Source organism: Piliocolobus tephrosceles, chromosome 6 (assembly GCF_002776525.5).
Source record: "Piliocolobus tephrosceles isolate RC106 chromosome 6, ASM277652v3, whole genome shotgun sequence".
In the NCBI taxonomy this organism is placed as follows: Eukaryota; Metazoa; Chordata; class Mammalia; order Primates; family Cercopithecidae; genus Piliocolobus; species Piliocolobus tephrosceles.
This window is the reverse complement of record NC_045439.1, coordinates 114943466-114963249: the sequence shown is the minus strand read 5'-3', so window position 1 is coordinate 114963249 and position 19784 is coordinate 114943466. Positions and strand designations below refer to the sequence as shown.

Sequence of the window (19784 nt, the reverse complement as noted above, 5' to 3'; positions counted from 1 at the left end):
TTATTTTCTTGTTAAACCTGCCTGTATGTAAGGTAGATTATTCCCCCCAAAATTTCCTTCCCCTTTAATATGTAATTTTCTTTCAAGATCTTAGCCTAAAAAAAAATCATATAACTAACTGATTGCCTTCCCCTATAAAATCATTCACCAACTATAGAAATTTGCCTTATTAATGTACTTAAGGAATATTACATAATCAGAGGGCAACTAATTCCTCTTAGAAAATTTTATCAAATCTAAATAGTCGATCCTTACTGAGTTAGCAAATCCACAGCACAAGGAAGTGGTGGAAGAAGACGCTGAATTACTTCCTCAGTAAGGAGATCACCACAGTGGGAAACAAAGCTCTTGATAGCTGAAAAGGAAAACAGACTTTTACTTGGGCATACTGTAATCAACCATGAAAGGCACATTTGATTATGGTATAACATTAGCATTGTTATTAGAGTAATAAAGCAATTTGCTAAAATAAAAAAATTCTTGAAACTGTAGTATAAAAAGGTATATAGTGCCTTCTACTCCTAATCATACTTAAAAAAAGAAAACTCTCTAGGATTACTAAGATGGAGCAATAACCATATTCACAAAATGCTGCTGTCCTAAGGTTTTACTTTTTACTCAGCCCTCAAGCTTAGAAGCAAAAAAAAAAAAAAAAAAAAAAAAATCAGCTTAGACTCTCAAGTTTTCCAGCTCTACAACTAGTTCCGTGGAATCACACTGACTTTCAAGTCAGCATGTTAGGTTTTTACAGATGTTATCTGAAACAAATAGTGTGTGCTACCACTCCCGGCTAGTTTTTGTATTTTTAGAAGAGACGGGGTTTCACCATGTTGGCCAGGCTTGGTCTCAAATTCCTGGCCTCAAGTGACTGATCTGTCTGCCTGGGCCTCCCAAAGTGCTGGGATTATATGAGTGAGACACGGCATCCAGCCCGAAATAAATAACTTTCTATAATGAATTACTTCTGTACGTAGAATAAGATGTACGTAGAATAAGATGAGTATTTTTAAGTCAGACTGGGCTGGGCGCAGTGGCTCACACCTATAATCCTAGCACTTTGGGAGGCTGAGGAGAGCAGATCACCTGAGGTCCGGAGTTTGAGACCAGCCTGACCAATATGAAGAAACCTGTCTCTACTAAAAATACAAAATTAGCCGAGCATGGTGGTGCATGCCTGTAATCCCAGCTACTCAGGAGGCTGAGGCAGGAGAATCACTTGAACCTGGGAGGCAGGGGTTGTGGTGAGCCAAGATTGCGCCACTGTACTCCAGCCTGGGCAACAAGAGCAAAACTCCATCTCAAAAACAAAAAACAAAGTCAGTCTGATCAATTCTTTCTCTCTCTCTCTCTCTCTTTCTCCCTCTCTGCCTCCCTCCTGCCCCCACCTCCCCGACCCCCGGGCCCTTTAAGACAGAATCTCACCGTTGCCCAGGCTGGAATGCAGTGGTGCAATCACAACTCACCAAAGCCTCAACCTCTCAGGCTCAGGTAATCCTCCCACCCCAGCCTACAGGCATGCACCACCATGTCTGGCTAGTTTTTGCATTTTTTGTAGAGAGAGGATTTCACCATGTTGTCCAGGCTGGTCTTGAACTCCTGAACTCAAGCAATCCACTCACCTTGGCCTCCAAAAATGCTGGGATTAGTCGTGAGCCACTGAGTCTGGCTAAGATCAATTTCAAAAGTGGCCTTTCTTTAAGAGTAAAAATGCCTCGAAGAAAAACCAAAATCAATGCTTCCACATCTTTCCAGGGATCTCACCCTTCATGGTGAAACATTATTTTATTTTATTTTTGAGACAGAGTTTTACTCTTGTCATCCAGGCCGGAGTGCAATGGCACGTTCTCAGCTCACTACAACCTCTGCCTCTTGGGTTCAAACGATTCTCCTGTCTCAGCTTCCCGAGCAGCTGGGATTACAGGCGCCTGCCACCACATCCGGCTAATTTTTTTGTATTTTTAGTAGAGACGGAGTTGCACCATGTTGGCCTGGCTGGTCTCGAACTCCTGACCTCAGGTGATCCGCCCGCCTCAGCCTCCCAAAGTGCTGAAATTACAAGTGTGAGCCACTGCGCCCAGCCGAAACATTACTTTTAACAGTCTATATATTGTAGAAGGTACAACTTTCATATACAGGTGACCCTTGAACAACACAAATGTGAACTTCCCAGGTCTATTTATACGTGGATTTTTTTCAACAGATGCCACACCGAGTGTGCCTACCTCTCCTGCCTCCCCTTCCACCTGCTCCACCTCTTCTGCATCTGCCCCCGCTGAGAGAAGTAGATCAACCCCTCCTCTGCCTTCTCAACATAAGGATGATAAGGATGAAGACCTTTATGATGATCTAATTCCGTGTAATGAATAGTAAATATATTTTCTCTTCCCTACGATTTTCTTAATAACATTTTTCTTTTCTCTAGCTTACTGTAAGAATACAGTATAAAATATATATAACATACAAAATATGTGGGGCTGGGTGTGGTGACTCATGTCTGTAATCCCAACACTTTGGGAGGCTGAGGTGGGAGGATTGCTTGAGGTCAGGGGTTCAAGACCAGCCTAGGCAGCATAGTGAGACTCCCTCTCTACAAAAAATTTAAAAATTAGCTGGGCATGGTGGCATACACCTGTGGTCTCAGCTACTTGGGAGGCTGAGGTGAGAACATCACTTTAGCCCTGCAGGCCAAGACTGCAGTGAGCTGTGTTCACACCACAACATTCTAGCCTGGGCAACAGTGAGACCCTGTCTCAAAAAAACAAACAAACAAACAAACTATTTATGTTATCAGTAAGGTTTTTGGTCAACAGTAGGATATTAGATACATTTTTAGGGAGTTAAAAGTTAGACACAGATTTTTTGACTTCGAGGGGCACTGGCATCTTTAACCTCTATGCTGTTTAAGGGTCAACTGTATAGGCTAAACGGAAACCGTTCTTAACGGTAATTAAACCAAACCTTAGTATTTCTGAAAAGAGGAATGAATGCTTACCTAAGACAAAACAATGTTGACAGTTTTAAATTGGACTGCACCTAATAAAACATGTATCTTAAGAACTCTCAAATCTGTTTTATTATATCATACACCAGTTTATCATTATCAATTAATCAGTTAAAATTTTTTTGTTCAGTTACAAAAAAAAATCATTAGTGGCATATCCCCCTGCCTCGCGTTAAATAAAACATACAAGTACATGTTAAAGATAAAAGGTGGGTAAAAAGCCAAAGGAAGGGGAGAGAAAAGGCTAAATCCAACCTACCGCACAGTGCACCAGCTCGTCCTTCCAGGGTTACCTGCCACGTAAACGAATCTCCTCGGCTCTTTTCTGTTTCTAGATCTTTAGGAGATGCTGGAAAGACACACTTCCACAACAGCAGAACTCGAGCAAGGTGATGGCTAACAACTGCAGGACCTGTAATTTATTCAACTTGTCACTTGAAAGAGAATCCAAGGTTGTCACTCTTTAAAACTCTATTATTAAGCAGGAACTTCTCTCCTAAACATTTTAATTCATTATTGCAATATTTTGTCCCTTCTTCAGGTTCCAAATTATCTTCAGGTTCCAAATTATTACTGAATGAATTATTATCTGAAGGTGCTGGAGTACAGAGAGGAAAAACAAGGAACTAACGGTACAGGCTGGGCTCTAATGTCAGCTCCTCCACTACTGCTATGTCGTCTTTGAGACTCAGTTTCATCTACATATTAAACGAAGCTAAAACCCCCTGTAATGCTTGTCTTTAAGGGCTTGTCAGGTTCAAATGATAGAATGCACTTTAAAGTACTCTGAAAAGCTGTAATGGACCACATAAATGCAAGGTACAATTATTATAGCAACAAACAACATAGCATGCTTTTTGAGACAGGTTCTTTCTCTGTCCCCCAGGCTGGCGTTTAGTAGTGCAGTGGCATGATCACAGCTCACTGCAATCTCAATCTCAACCTCCCTGAGCTTAAGTGATCCTTCCACCTCAGCCTCCTGAGTAGCTGGGACTACATGTGCGTGCCACCACACCCAGCTAATTTTTGTATTTTTTTGTAGAGATGGGGTCTTGCCATGTTGCCCAAGCAGGTCTGAACTCCTGGGCTCGAGCAATCCACCCACTTCAGCCTCCCAAAGTGCTAGAATTACAGATGTGAGCCAACTGTATTCTTGATCTTCAGAATAATGCTAACTTCTGACAGCAACTTGTTCCAGGTCAAAAATCAGATACAAAATGTCTGAATAGAACATATTTTGTTAAAAAAAGGTTTCAGAGCAACATTTATGAATTGAAGGAATCATGACACAAACCCAGTAATAATACAAAACAATGTACAATGATAACATTATCAATTTTTTAAAAACCCAAACCCATAGCTTTTCTCCCCAGGTACTCTTCTTTAAATTTCTAGAGTTACCTTAAACTTCTTCAATAAGCACTCTCTACTTCTTACTCCCACATTCTACTGACTGTATGTCTTTCTTCTGTTCCAAACCCATAGCTCAGAACTGCATTTGGCTTTGGAGGGAGACTGCCTAGATTAATATCCTGGCTCCATCCACTTATTAGTTGTGTAAACCTGGATGAGTTATTTAACCTTTTTGTGCCTCAATTTCTTCATCCATAAATGGGGAGGGTAACAGTATTTTATTCAAAGGACAGTTTCTGAGGTGTATATCAGTTTATACACAGAACAGCACTTAGAGCTGGGCAAGGTGGCTCATGACTGTAATTCCAGCACTTTGAGAGGCTGAGGCTGAAGGATTACTTGAGGCCAGTCATTTGAGACCAGCCAGGTCAACATACCGAAATCTCTCTACAAAAAAGTAAAAAGTTAGTTGGGAGTGGTAGCACATGCCTGTAGTCCCAACTAACTACTTGGGAGGCTGAGGCAGAAGGATCATTTGAGCCTAAGAGATCAAGGCTGCAGCAAGCTATGGTCTGACTGTGCCACTGTAACAGAAAAAGAGCCTTTCTTTAAATAAATAATTATTATTATAATGTATCTAGCAAACACAACACACATACATGCACACTTTATGAGCTATCCACAGAGAGACAAGATATGGAGGAATCTGAAAATCCAAGTTCTTTTATACGGCATCAGATAAACTGGGAAGTGTATCAAAAAAGGTTTAAGTGTGTAGTTCACATTCAAGGAATGAATGTGTTCTGTGTTTACATTAGTTCACAGTGAAATAATGAAGAAAATTATAAATTATAAAGCGAATGGTAAAAACAGAGAAGACATGTTTAAAATGCAAAGCAAAAATTAACAAAGCACTAAGACTGCTGTCTAAAACTCATTCCCAGCTGGGCACCGTGGCCCATGCCTGTAATCCAAGCACTTTGGAATGGCGAGGCAGGAGGATCACTTGAGCCCTGGAGTTCAAGATCAGCCAAGGAAACGGCAAGATCCCATCTCTACAAAAAAAATTTAAAAATTAGCTGAGTGTAGAGGTGCAAACCTATAGTCCTAGCTAGTTAGGAGGCTGCGGCAGGAGGACTGCATGAACCTGGCATTCAAGGCTGCAGTGAGCTATGATGGTGCCACTGTACACCAGTCTGGGTAACATGGTGAGACCGTCTCCTAAAAAAATAAAAAAAAAAATTCCATTTCCCACAAAAGGAATCAAGGTTCCTTGGAGAAATGGCTGATGGCAAGCCTAAGGCAGAAAAGGTACAATGTAAAACCTGGGACATCTTGCATGCAAAAACACATTATCAAAGAATGCTAGGTTCACGTTAAAAGGACAAATGAACCAACTTGAAGGGACTCCCAACGACCAAAGATGAGACAATTTGAGGATCGAAAGGAATAATGATCGCAAGTGATTAAAACATATAAATCTATACAACTCCATGAGCTCATAATGATACGTAAAAACAAAAACCTCACTGGTGCCCCCTGAAAGTTGCTATGATACTAATGCATTCTAAAAATTGATAATAGCACAGGTGCAATGACTCATCCTGTAGTCCCAGAACTTTGGGAGGTCAAGGCAGGCAGATTGCTTCAGTCCAGGAGTTTAAGACCAACCTGGGCAACATGACAAAACCCCATCTTTACAAAAAATTAGCCAGGCGTGGTGGTACACACAGTCCCACAAGAGGCTGAGGCAGGTGGATCACCTGAGCCTGCAGAGGTCGAGGCTGCAGTGAGTCATGATTGTACCACTGAACTCCAGCCTGGGTGACAGAGTGAGACCCTGTCTCAAATAAATAAATAAATAAATGAATAAGAATAAAAATCGATAATAAAGGGAAAGAACAGTTAAGAAAAATGAGTGAAACCCAAGAAAACACAGTAATTAAACAAAACCTTAATTAAAACTTCTAATCCCCTTTTGTATGCTGATTATGAATATGCAGTAAAATATGATGTACAGGAGAAAGGACCTCTTGTTGTCTTCCTCCAACACGATTACCTTGTTTTAAAAGCTCTTGTTTATCACAATGCGATTAGTTTATTTCCTCCTTAATTCACCAGGAACTTCAATACGGCAGGCATGAACACCCAGCAATAAGCACATAAAAGCTTGACTACATTATTCCCAGCACACTGTGAAATGATGATCTATGCTTTGGGCTAACAAACACTTTCCGTAAAGAGGCAGACAGTAAACATTTGAGGCTTTGAGAGCCACATACTTTCTGTTGCAATTACTCAACTCTGCCACTGTACACCTAAAGGTCATAGACAATCCACAAAAAAGTGTGGTTGTATGCAAATAAAACTATGAATGCTGAAATGTGACTTTCACATGATTCTCATGTATCACAAAATATACTTTTTCCCCAACCATTAATAAATATAAAAACTGTTCTTAGCTCACAGGCTATGTAACAAATATTGATGGCAGGCCAAATTTGGCTCCTTGAGGCTAAGCCTGATCTAGTTCAATAAATCTCTCTAACCATCTTAAGAACACTACTTAAAGTAGTTCTTCATTTATGACTGTTTATTCTCATTTAAGCTCCTTTAGGTCAAATTACTTTATAGGTGTCAAAATGATTTATTGGCCAAACCCAGCCAGTTGTTTTATTTTATTATTATTTATTATTTGTATTTTTTGAGACAGAGTCTTGCTTTGTCACCCAGGATGGAGTGCAGTGGCATGATCTCAGCTCACTGCAACCTCTGCCTCCTGGGTTCAAGCAATTCTCCTGCCTTAGTCTCCCCTGTAGCTGGGACTACAGGCACATGTAACCGCACCTGGCTCATTTTTGTATTTTTTTAGTACAAGCAAGGTTTCACCATGTTGGTTAGGCTGGTCTCGAACTCCTGACCTCAGATGATCCGCCCGCCTAGGCCTCCCAAAGTGCTAGGATTACAAGCGTGAGCCACTGCGCCCGACTTATTTGTTTTTGTTCTGTTTTGTTTTGTTTTTGAGAGGGAGTCTTGCTCTGTCACCCAAGCTGGAGTGCAGTGGTGCAATCTCACTTCACTGCAACCTCCACCTCCTGGGTTCGAGCAATTCTCCTGCCTCAGCTTGCCGAGTAGCTGGGACTACAGGCATGCGCCACCACGCCCGGCTAATTTTTGTGTTTTAGTAGAGATGGGGTTTCACCTTGCTGGCCAGGCTGATCTTGAACTCCTGACCTCAAGTGATCCACCCACCTTAGCCTCCCAAAGTGCTAGGATTATAAGCATGAGCCACCATGCCCTGCCTCAGCCAGTTGTTTTATGTGTGAGCTATAATTTGTATGACAACCGAGACTTAAAATACAGGTGTGATAAAGTAATAAAATTAAGTTTCATTAGACTGGGCAATAAATACATACATAAATAAATAAAGTTTTCAGTGGCTCATGCTTATAATCCCAACACTTTGGGAGGCCAAGGCAGAAGGACTGCTTGAGCCCACGAGTTCAAGACCAGCCTGGGCAACATAGTGAGACCCCATCTCTACAAAAAAATTTTAAATATTAGCCAGGCATGATTTTGCACACCTGTGGTCCCAGCTACCTGGGAGGCTTGGGTAGGAGGATCACTTGGGTTCAGGAAGTCAAGGCTGCAGTGAGCCACGATCATGCCACTGTACTCCAGCTCGTGTGACAGAGTGAGACACTGTCTCAAAAATTTACAGGATATAAATAGTCATGACTGTAAAACAATTACTGTTTTTTAATAAATATAATTTAAGTGAAATTCAGTCCCTTCAATGTAGCAACCTTATTGGCTGTTATGAATCCTCAAACAATTATAGAACTGGATTCCCATGCTATGGATATGTTCTTTTGCCTATATTGTGGAAATTTTTTTTCTGAAGATGGATGTCAATTTTTGAAAAAGCCACAGTCGTTCAGAGTTAAGCCTGAAAGATGATTAGTAAATCGGCTTGTCCTACTTGAGACTCATAACCTAGTCCAGAAGAGAAAATCAAGAGAGGTCTCAAAAGGTTTTAAGCAATAAAGAAAGTAAAAGGCTTTTTAAGGTGACCACTAGAAGAAAAATGTCTGTGTGGCTATTTAAATTCTAGTATGTATTAAAAGTTAGTTTCATCAAATCACATACAAGAATCCTTTCACTCAGAAAACACAAAGTATTTCAAGGTATGTAAACCTTCTACAGACTGTTACCTAATGTCATCAGAGCAGCAATCAGCAACCATCCAGCTTGTGTGCGCTGAGCTGAAAGGCGACTGTTTTGAGCAGCAGAACACAGCAAATCCTCTGCTAATGTCATAATAATCTATTTACATATAGAAGAACAAGTTTTTAAAAAAAAGCATATCAGTTTATAAATTACTAAATGATAGCAGCTAATAATAATCTCTTGAATTAATTCTTACATAAAATAAATGTAAACGATAAAGAATTCTCATTCATGTAGACTACATCATAGGACTGTCATAAAGGAAACTATAAAAAATTAAGTTTTCAAGGTTAAATACTGGTATATGAGGTAGTACACAACAACCTCATAATTTTTTGTAGAGCGCATGTGACAACAATGTAAGATTATTCAAGTATAGCTGTATAGAATTTGAATTTACTTTTAGTTTTGAGCAACCATCCTTTTAAATCCACAATTACCCAAAAAAGTTTTCTTATAAGAGTCTCTCTCTTAAAAATGCTACATACGGCTGGGTGCGGTGGCTCATGCCTGTAATCCCAGCACTTTGGGAGGCTAAGGCAGGTGGATCACAAAGTCAGGAGATCGAGACCATCCTGGCTAGCACACTGGAACCCCATCTCTACTAAAAATGCAAAAAATTAGCCAGGGGTGGTGGCACGTGCCTGTAGTCACAGTTACTCGGGAGGGTGAGGCAGAAGAATCGCTTGAACCCAGGAGGCGGAGGTTGCCGTGAGCCGAGATTACGCCACTGCACTCTAACCTGGGTGACAGAGTGAGACTCAGTCTCAAAAAAAAAAAAAAAAAAAGGCCAAATACTACTTTTTTTTTTGAGATGGAGTCTCGCTCTGTCACCCAGGCTGGAGTGCAGTGGCATAATCTCAGCTCACTGCAAGCTCCGCCTCCCAGGTTCCCAGCCATCCCCTGCCTCAGCCTCCCCAGTAACTGGGATTACAGGCGTCCGACACCGCGCCCGGCTCGTTTTTTGTATTTTTTAGTAGAGACGGGGTTTCACCACGCTAGCCAGGATGGTCTTGATCTCCTGACCTCACAATCCGCCCGTCTCAGCTTTCCAAAGTGCTGGGATTACAGGCTTGAGCCACCGCGCCCGGCCTACATACTACTTTTATAACTCAGTAGCTGATAACAGTCTTCCAAGAGGCAGTATACTATAGTGGTTAGAGGTAGTCAAAATAGTCTGACATCGAAGAGTGAAATTTATTAAAATATTGTAGTAAACAAGTCTATGAGACTGGGCACAGTGGCTCATGCCTGTAATCCCAAAGACTCAGAAGGCCAAGCTGGGAGGACCAATTGAGGCCAGAAGTTCAAGATCAGCCTAGGAGTAAGCTAGGATCACACCACTGCACTACAGTCTGGGCAATAAAGAAAGACTATGTCTCTTTGGGAAAAAAAAAAAAAAGGACAAGCCTGGGCAACAGAGTGAGACCCTATCTTCACAAGAAAAATAATTAGCCAGGCAATGGAAGCATGCGCCTGTAGTTTCAGCTACTTGGGAGGCTGAGATGGGAAGATCACTTGAGCCCTGGCATTTGAGGCTGCAGTGATCTATGATCTCACCACTGCACTCTGGCCTAGGTGACAGAGCAAGACCCTGTTTCAAGAAAAAGGCGTCCATGAAATAAGCAGTGTTATAAACAACAGAGAGTAAAAACCAGACATTTCACATTTATGGATAACGTATGATTACATATTACAAAGGCCAGAGAGCATCTAATATGAGAAAACATCTATTACCAATCACCTCTGAAAAAGCAGGAAGTATTATGAGTTGGCATATAAATTTTTTAAAGAGGAAGACTAGTGTATTTTAAAACAACCAACCAACTTACTACTAATTTAGGACTCCCTGCAGCTTATACAGTCAATGGATAGCACTCAAAAAGAGTGAGGACAAAACAAATCATTCTAGTCAAATCAGAACAAGTGGATATTCTCCTGGAAAGAAATTCCAAATATAATATGGGAATGGGAACCTTGTCTGAATTAATGAGATATGAGAATAGGTTTAATTAAATACATTCAATGACAAGTCTTTGCTTAGCAAGATGTGATGTATTAAGAATATAACTAAAATAATAAATTCAAATAAATAATCTCATCTTCCAAAGTTGTTACCTACCTTATTTCAACGGCACTGGCAATACTCAAAATATTTTTTGAATTGCTCAATGGTCTTTTGCAGAGCCTACCATGTGGTGGATATACTATCAAACTCCATAATGACACAAGAGTGGCAATGAGAAAGAAAGGAATAATGGTGATATATTTTTTCAAATATATTTACGAATTTGTGAGAGGTATGGGTTATAAGGGCTTTCACTGTCAAATAATGTTCTCTGACAACTTACAATTCCTAGCTGTTAAAAAAGATGCAAAATTCAAACACCATGCTTGCCTATGTTGTATTATCTAGGTTTCATTAAAATTTTTCTTTAGTTCTCTTCAAAATTCTTTGTACATTAAAACTGGGTTATTTATTCACTAGGTTTGTATCATTTATTTGTCTGAAAGTGCTGGATTCTAAATTTACTCAGAAAATGAAACTTTTTGGTAGCAATACAATTTGGAGAAGTTGAATATCATTATGAACTCATGAAATTTTATGTATTATCTAGTATGTTTTAATTCCCTGTGGTCATTTAGTTTTGATGTATAAATCATGCCGTCTTTGATCAGTGGGAGCCCCTTAAGTTACCTCCTTTTAAAATGAACACAGTATTCCTTGATGACTTCCTTACTTTCTGGCATGACAAGATATCCCAAGTTTACGTTGTGCATTTCCTGCCCCAGACCTGAAAGCAGCCATTGCTCCATGGAGTCCTGATTCCTTTTTGGTTGGAAACAGTATTTAGAACTATAACCTGGGCACTGGGGTATCCCCGACACTGGGTCATCACTGCTTTTAGGCCTGTTCACTGCACAAAAGGAGGATGTAAGTATTTTCAAAAAATTAAAATGAGCTCATACTGATAATTTCAATTTGAATCTAACGTATGGGGCTTTTACTTAATCTCAATTCTACAGTTACAGTTCTTTTTACTTATATTGAAAATCTTGGTTCCTAAGAATATTAACATAATTATTTATCTACTTGATCTTAAGATATATAAACTATTTTTAAAGTAATACCACCAATAATACTACTAACTAAATTATTAAATATTAACCTTAGTTATTTAAGATTTCTTTTGCAGCTCTATTTATCCTCTACAATAAAATTTTAAATGTACTTATATGGCAGGGCTAGATGTATAGCAAAATAAAGCATTGAGTAACAAATTCTGTTACTATGAAGACACTTCTAACAAAAAGCACCTCGTTATAATATATAGAGAATGAAATCATTACCTTGCCTTTTCCATGAGGAATTCCTAAAGGACAATGTTTTACTGCTCCCAACAAAGCTGCCACAGCAAAACTGAAACCAGTCACTGCTTCAGGTGAAGACTTATGTCCAGTAAGCCGTTCAAGGCAACGATCCAAGAGTGGTGTTAGGTAGGAGGGTAATGCCACGGCAATGCAGTGTAAACACCAAGCTGCTGCTAGTCGAACGGAAATGCTAGGATGTAGAGTAACTGACAAGATACTGTCAAGAAGGCCTGGAAGGACAGAATAAACAAATGATAACTTAGGTACATATAGATAAAACTCAACTGATCATAAAATAGTCAAAAGAATACATAGCTACATGGATATAAAATATATTTTTATCAAAAGCCAAATTATAATAGAAAAATACATAATTACAAATAATTTTTTAAATTTCATTTTTCTCCCTTCTCACCATTCCTATGCAAAATAATTTTCTAACCTAAGAATTACTTCTAGTAATATATCTCATGAAAGCTGTCCTAAATTAAGTCTGCATACAAAAGAAAAACTTTACTTCCTAAATCAGCCAATCTCTTACTTTAGCTTCAGATTGCTTATTAATTTGGTACTAAAATTAAAAATTATCAATAAATAACACCTTGAAAAGAAATGTCACACCCTGGCCAGCTGTGGTTGCTCATGCCTGTAATCCCAGCACTTTGGGAGGCCAAGGCAGGTGGACCACCTGAGTTCAGGAGTTTGAGACCAGCCTGGGCAACATGACAAAATCCTGTCTCTACCAAAAATACAAAAAATTAGCCAGGCATGGTGACGCATGCCTGTTGTCCCAGCAACTAGGGAGGCTGAGGTGGGAGGATCACTTGAGCCGGGGAGGTGGGGCTTGCGGTGAGCCGAGATTCTGCCACTACACTCCAACCTGGGTGACAGACTGAGACCCTGCCTTGAAAAAAAACAAAAGAAAAAAAAGTCATACCCTGCCCCATCCTTTTTATTTTTTAATCCTTCTAGTACATTTATCTACATAATTAGTATACTTTTTTTATTTTTGAGATGGAGTCTTGCTCTGTCACCCAGGATGGAATGCAGTGGTGCAATCTTGGTTCACTGCAACCTTCGCCTTCTGGGTTTAAGTGATTCTCTCGCTTCAGTCTCCTGGGTAGCTGCGATCACAAGTGCATGCCACTACACCTGGCTAACTTTTGTATTTTTAGTAAAGACAAGGTTTCACCATGTTGGCCAGGTTGGTCTTGAACTCCCGACCACAAGTGACCCCCCCACCTCATCTTCCCAAATTGCTGGATTACAGGCACGAGCCACCGCACCCAGCCTACATAATTAATACACTTTCTATCCACCACGTTGCTCTTACAAGAACAAAATGTTAAAATCAAGGCTTCGCTAGGTCCTCAGTGGGCTACTAACCAACTAACTACAAAGACAGTGAGGTAACCGCCACCACCAATAAAAGAAAGGGTATTATTTGCTATGATTCAACATAAACTTTCATGAAACATATGTTTCATGTCAAATTCTATTTAAGTAAGTGTCCCAGATCTAAATAGCTTATACACACAAATATAATGTAAAGTTTCTCAGAAAGAAATGTGTACCACAAAGGATAAAAGTCATAATGATGTATTTTTTTGAAACAGGGTCTCACTCTGCCACCCAGGATAGAATGCAGTGGCATGATAATAGCTCACTGTAGCCTTAATCTTCTACGCTTAAGTGATGCTCCTGGCTCAGTCTCCCAAAGAGCTGGGACTACTACAGGTGCACACCACCATGCCTGGCTAAGTTTTAAAAAATTTTTAGTAGAGAGGAGTTCTCATTATGCTGCCCAGGCTGGTCTTGAACTCAGCTCAAGCAATTCTTCCATCTTGGTCTCCTAAACTGCTGGGATTACAGGCGTGAGCCACCGTATCAGGCCTCAAAAACGATTTTTAAAAGTGATTTTAAAAAGAAGCAAGTCAGTTATGACTATATATTGAATGATTTTATTTTTTTTAAACATGAAATATCCAGAATAGGTGGATTCATAGAGATAGAAAGTAAATTCATGGTGGTCAGGGGCTGGGGGAAAGGGAAATGGAAATGACAACTTCCTGGGGGTAATGAAAAGACTCTGGAATTAGACAGTGGTAGTGACTGTACAGTAGAGCAAATATACTCAAAACCCCTGAATTGTATACCTCATAAGCGTAAACTTCACGGCAAGTGATTTATATCTCTTGTGTTTGTTGCCTAGGTTGGAGTGCAGTGGCGTTATCTCAACTCACTACAACCTCCACCTCTGGCGCTCAAGTGATTCTCGTGCCTCAGCCCCCCGAGTAGCTGGGATTACAGGCAAGAGTCACCATGCCTGGCTAATTTTTGTATTTTTAGTAGAGACGGGGTTTTGCCACATTGGCCAGGCTGGTCTTGAACTCCTGACCTCAAGTAATGTGCCCGCCTCGACCTCCCAAAGTGCTGGGATTATAGGCATGAGCCACTGCGCCTAGCCATGAATTATATCTGAATAAAGCTATTATAAAGTGATTAAATACTTAAAAAAAGAAAGAAAATACTGCTTTAAAGACCTTTGAGGAACTGAATTACTTGTACCATACTAGTGTTTTCACTGCAGATGCAGAGACAGTTCAGGTTTACTTCTCTGTGAAGTTTTTCCAGGTTATCTTATAAGTCTCTAGAATGGGGGGTGGGGCGGAGACTTACAGAACAATCTTTAATTACAAAAGAAAAAAACTAAACAATATACATCTTTTTAATAATGATTATAAATTTTTCATAAAACATTTCTAATAAATCTATAATGGAATCTGTAAGTAAACTATATGAAGATTTCCTTCCTTGGAACAAAGTTATCTAGTGTCAACGGAAAAAAGGTATTCCAATGAGTTACAATCAACAGATATACCTGTACTTGAATCCTGTAGCAAAGGTGCTGCTGTGGTGCCAAGATTGTGTATGAGATTTCCAAGTTCTTGTAAAGCACAAACCAGCATATGCTGGCTAGCTGCTACATCTGTGGAACCAACCCGGGTTTCCAAATTACCATCACTCATTACGGCATCTGACAGAAATGCAAGAATTAACTATGCATCACCACTGTATTAAAATATATTAAAAAGAGTGTGAAGAGTTAAAAGGTTTAACGGCGAAAATTAATACATACACTTGATCTATAAGAAATACTTGAGGCAATAACTAAAATGCTTAAATGGTGACTTGCATCAATAAAGAAAGAAATGAATTACTATAACCAATTTAGTTCAAGTATTCCAATCAGAGATCCCTTACTACTCCCTGAGCAAATGGCACTGAAAGAGAGAACTCATGGGAAACTAAAAATGATTTCAACATTACTGATATTTAATATCCAACATTATCAATATTCGAGATGAGCAGAGTAGACTTAAGATGGTACAGCAACTGAGATAGACTGTTTCAAAAATAATTTATCTTAACTTCTATACGAAGTACAACATGAATTCTGAGGAACTTCTATCAGCCTTCAAGGTTTCTGTATTAATACTGTATCATATATCAGTCTAGCCTTCCCAAAGGGACAATTCCATTAGCACTGTTAAACAAACTGCCTTAGTACAGATCCATACCCATAACTTTCTTTAGCTTCCAGATGGCCTGGCAAATATCCTTTACAACAGCAAGTTGAGCCTTTTCTCCAAGAAGACCACCTATAGTAGTTCGAAGAATAAATGAAACACAACGGCGACAGCAAACGGCATCAATCTGAATTTGGGTGGCTTTAGGGTGTGACTGTGACACAAGGCTTAGGATATGAGAAAGAAAGGCAGCAAAATTTTTCTCTAGCCAAGCTCCTCCTAATGTTGAAACAAATACCACATAAGCCTAAAAAAGAAAAGAGTTTTATTTTCAATATTAAATTGTTTCAATTCTGTATTTTCACCCACAAAATATGCAGCATTTACTAATATTTTTCTTATTCCTTATAAATTGTATTCTTTCCTAATTTATAGCCACTTGAAATATATAAACATAGCACCATTTTGTTTTTGTTTGTTTTAAGCCAGAACTGAAGGGCATTTTTTATTTTTTTTGAGACACAGTCTCACTCTGTTGCCCAGGCTGGAGTGTGCAGTGGTGCAATCTCTACTTCTGGGTTCACGCCATTCTCCTGCCTCAACCTCTCAAGTAGCTGGGACTACAGGGGCCCGCCACCATGCCTGGCTAATTTTTTTGTATTTTTAGTAGAGACGGGGTTTCACCATGTTACGCAGGATGGTCTTGATCTCCTGACTTCATGATCTGCCCGCCTTGGCCTCCCAAAGTGCTGGGATTACAGGCGTGAGCCACCACACCCGGTCTGAAGTGCATAGTCTTCCAATCAAGACTTCATTTATGTTACCTCCCTGTTTTATTTTGGTCAGACTACAGTTTCAGAATAGTCAGCATACCCAGCTAATATGTAAAATGTGTCTGTGGCTTCTGTGAACAACAGCTCCAAGAGATTTAACATTCTGAACAAGAAATCTCTATTTAAACATACAAACACATTATAAGAATTAACTATGCTCCAACATTATAACTCTAAGGGAATTTAATTATTTTCATGAACATTAACAGTTTCCCTTACTCCATAGACATAAAGTAGTTTTAAGTAATCTGTTCCTTAGAAACACACAGTTTAATTACAATTATACTGGGAAGCTCATATTTTCATGGAGACTACATACAGTATAAAACAATGACAATATATGTGAATTTTTCAAAAATACAAGTTTTGCTTCGAATGATTACGGGTTTACCAAAAAAAGATAATCCAAGGAAAGAAGGCAGATAGCTCTTTGTTTTATTGTAAGATAACTCTTCCAAGAGTTTACCTCTTAAAATTTGTTTAGGACCAAAAATTTAAGCACTGAAGTAAACTACATGCTGTACTCCCTGAGGGTTAAAGCCATATAAAATGGTTATTTCATCCATGCTAAACAATATGTGCCTAATAGCTTAAATCTGAACTGTATGAGCACACACAAATACAATGGAAAACATGTTAAACCACAAGATACATGAAAGCACAACAGCTAGAAACAAAAAGTTTTTGTTTCAAAGAAAACTAAAACGTTCCATTATTAGGAACGCAAAACACATTATAGGTAATAAGGTTCTCTTACTTGCAACCTACTTTAAAAAAATGTTTTGGCCTTACCATTTATATCTATTTATAGATATGAGAGCATAAGTGTGGACCTTGCATAGTACCACTTCTGAGGAGTCAGATACTAAAACTTTCATTATAGGCCAGTAAGAGTTAGATTTAGATACTGATTTGTGATTCTAACCTGAGTAACTCCAACTCGAACATCCCTACTGACTGAACTGGTTCCTTTCAGCATATCTCCACTGGCTCGAAGGAATCCTGAACTCCCACGCAGAAACCCTGTTCCTAGTAATTCCAGAACTTCCTCCAGAGATACTCTGCGAATGCTTTGACGTGAGGCTGCTATGACAAAGAACAAAACTGTGATTCATATTTTATAGACTAAATTTTAATGCATGTTCTTGATTTGCAAAAAGCCAGCATGTTAATAGAAACAAAAATAAACTAAAAATTCAAACAAAATGCAACATTTGCAGAACAGTCTACACAGTAATACACAAAGTCACACAAGGGTTCAGAGGTCAAATCAGAATGGACCCTGAAATGCACGTCAAAAGCATCTTAAAGACTATGACTAAGATTATGATCTACTGCTTCCTTTACTCAAAGAAGTTAAAAGGCTGTCTTCTAAAACAGGGGAAAAACATAAATAAGACTGCCCTAGCCCTCCACAAATGAAAATGCTGTACAATACTTTGAAAATTCTTTTGAAACATGGAAAATGCCAAAATCATAATTTTATTTTTCCAAATGCTGTACAACTCTCAAAGAAATTTATATAATGTAAATGTCCTATTTTTAAAAATTCTCTATTGGCAATAAAACTTTTACTATTCCTTCAGTCTCTGAAGAAATCAAAGCTAAATTCATTAAAACTACTCATTTGGCTCTTAGGCTACAATAACTGATTAAGGCAGGAATGTTTAAGATTGACTTCAGTTTGACACAGCTGGGTTTCTCCCTGTGACTATCTAGATAATATTATCTCCCTAAAAAAAAAGAAGAAACCATTTCTCCCTTGAAAATTAATGGTCACAAGCTCTGATCCTCTACAAGAGTACAGAAATAAACTTTTGTTACAGTTATGAACACAAAAACCTCTTCCCTAGCCTAAAGAAAACCATCTGAGACAAATGAAAATGTAACTTGGCATTTGGGGAAGAAACATTATTGAACAGTGCAAAATCCATGCTCTGTGGATCATAAATTCTAAGAAGAGACAGCAACAAACGTAATAAATGACTATGTATATTAAACAGTGATTAAAAACCATGCAGAAAACAGAGCAAAATGAGGTCAGGAATACGGGGGTGGAGTGAAGTGTAGTTTGTGACTTTAAATAGGGTATTGGGGTAAGAGTCATTGAAACGGTGACATTTTAACACAGTTTGAATGTAGGGAAGAAATTAGTCATGAGGGTATCTGGAGAACAAGTGTTCTAGGCAGAGGAAATGGCTACGACGAAAAGGCCTTTATATGATGCCAGGTGAGTTCACACAGAGCAATGTGGATGGAGCAGTGGAGGGGGTATGTAGGAGACAGGTCAGAGTGTAAGGATGGGGAGAGGGCAGAAGATACAGGACCCTGTAGGTCATTATAATAAGGCTGTGACTGAAATGAGGTGCCAGTGGAGGACCTTGAGCAGACAAGTGATATAATCTGTCATGCTGCTGCTGTGTTGAGAGAAGATTATAGAGTGGGGTAAAGGTAAAAGCAGGGAAAACCATTAGGAGTGATTTATTAGTATAAGCAAGAGATGATAGTGACTTGGATCGAGGTGGTTAAAGTGAATGGAATCTGGATATACATAAATATATATTTTAAAAAATTAGAAAAAAATTAGAAAAAAGCTGTAAGAAGAGTATAATAAACTTTCATATACAGTCACGTACCACATAAGGACATTCTGTTCAATGACAGAGATCACATATATGACGGTGGTCCTGTAAGATTATAATGGAGCTGAAAAATTCCTATTGCCTCATGACATTCCAACACATTACTCACGTCTGTGGTGATGTTCATGTAAACAACCCTACTACACTGCCAGTCATGTAAAAGTAAAGACCACAAAATTATGTAAAGTATGTAATACTTGATAATAAACAACTGTTACTGGTTTACGTATTTATTATACTTTTTACTGTTATTTTAAAGTATACTCTTATTTATAAAAAGTTAACTGCAAAACAGCTTCAGGTAGGCCCTTTAGGAAGTATTCCAGAAGCATCGCTATTACAGGAGACAACAGCTCCATGCGTGTCACTGCCCTTGAAGACCATCCAGTGGGACAAGATGGGTGGTTCTGACTCTGTGTAGGCCTAGGCTAATGCATGTGTTTAAAAGTTAAAAAAAAAAAAAAAAAAAAGTAATAGAAAAAAGCTTATAGAACAAGGATATAAGGATATAAAGAAAATGTTTTTGTGTAGCTGTACAATGTATCTGTGTTTTAAGCTAAGTGTTATTATTATTTTGAGTGTAATGGCACAATCTCAGCTCACTGAAACCTCTGCCTCCCAAGTTAAAGGGTTCAAGTGATTCTCATGCCTCAGCCTCCCAAGCAGCTGTACCTACAGGCACATGCCATCACGCCCTGCTAATTTTTGCATTTTTAGTAGACAGACAGGGTTTCCCCATTTTGGCCAGGCTGGTCTTAAACTCCTGACCTCAAGCAATCCACCCGCCTCAGCCTCCCAAAGTGCTGGGATCACAAGCATGAGC

General features: G+C 39.0%; 1 protein-coding gene across 14 annotated transcripts in view; it reads right to left on the bottom strand.

Annotated features, from left to right (window-relative positions):
* Positions 1 to 19784, bottom strand: part of HEATR5A (HEAT repeat containing 5A) — a 124290-nt gene that overhangs the window by 76324 nt on the left and 28182 nt on the right. For 12 of the 14 annotated variants that reach the window (XR_002734763.2, XM_023227339.2, XM_023227347.2 and 9 more), the window contains exons 7-13: positions 17245 to 17405; positions 15538 to 15793; positions 14838 to 14993; positions 11936 to 12186; positions 8569 to 8680; positions 3261 to 3413; positions 256 to 355 (exon numbers count right to left, since the gene is read on the bottom strand). Coding sequence is in view for 13 of the 14 variants with exons in the window: in XM_023227339.2 (XP_023083107.1) it covers positions 256 to 355; positions 3261 to 3413; positions 8569 to 8680; positions 11936 to 12186; positions 14838 to 14993; positions 15538 to 15793; positions 17245 to 17405 (1189 nt within the window). In the remaining variant the exon portion in view is untranslated. The remainder of the gene's footprint in view (positions 1 to 255; positions 356 to 3260; positions 3414 to 8568; positions 8681 to 11935; positions 12187 to 14837; positions 14994 to 15537; positions 15794 to 17244; positions 17406 to 19784) is intronic. The other 2 variants (XM_023227345.2, XM_023227344.2) reach the window with 2 other exon arrangements.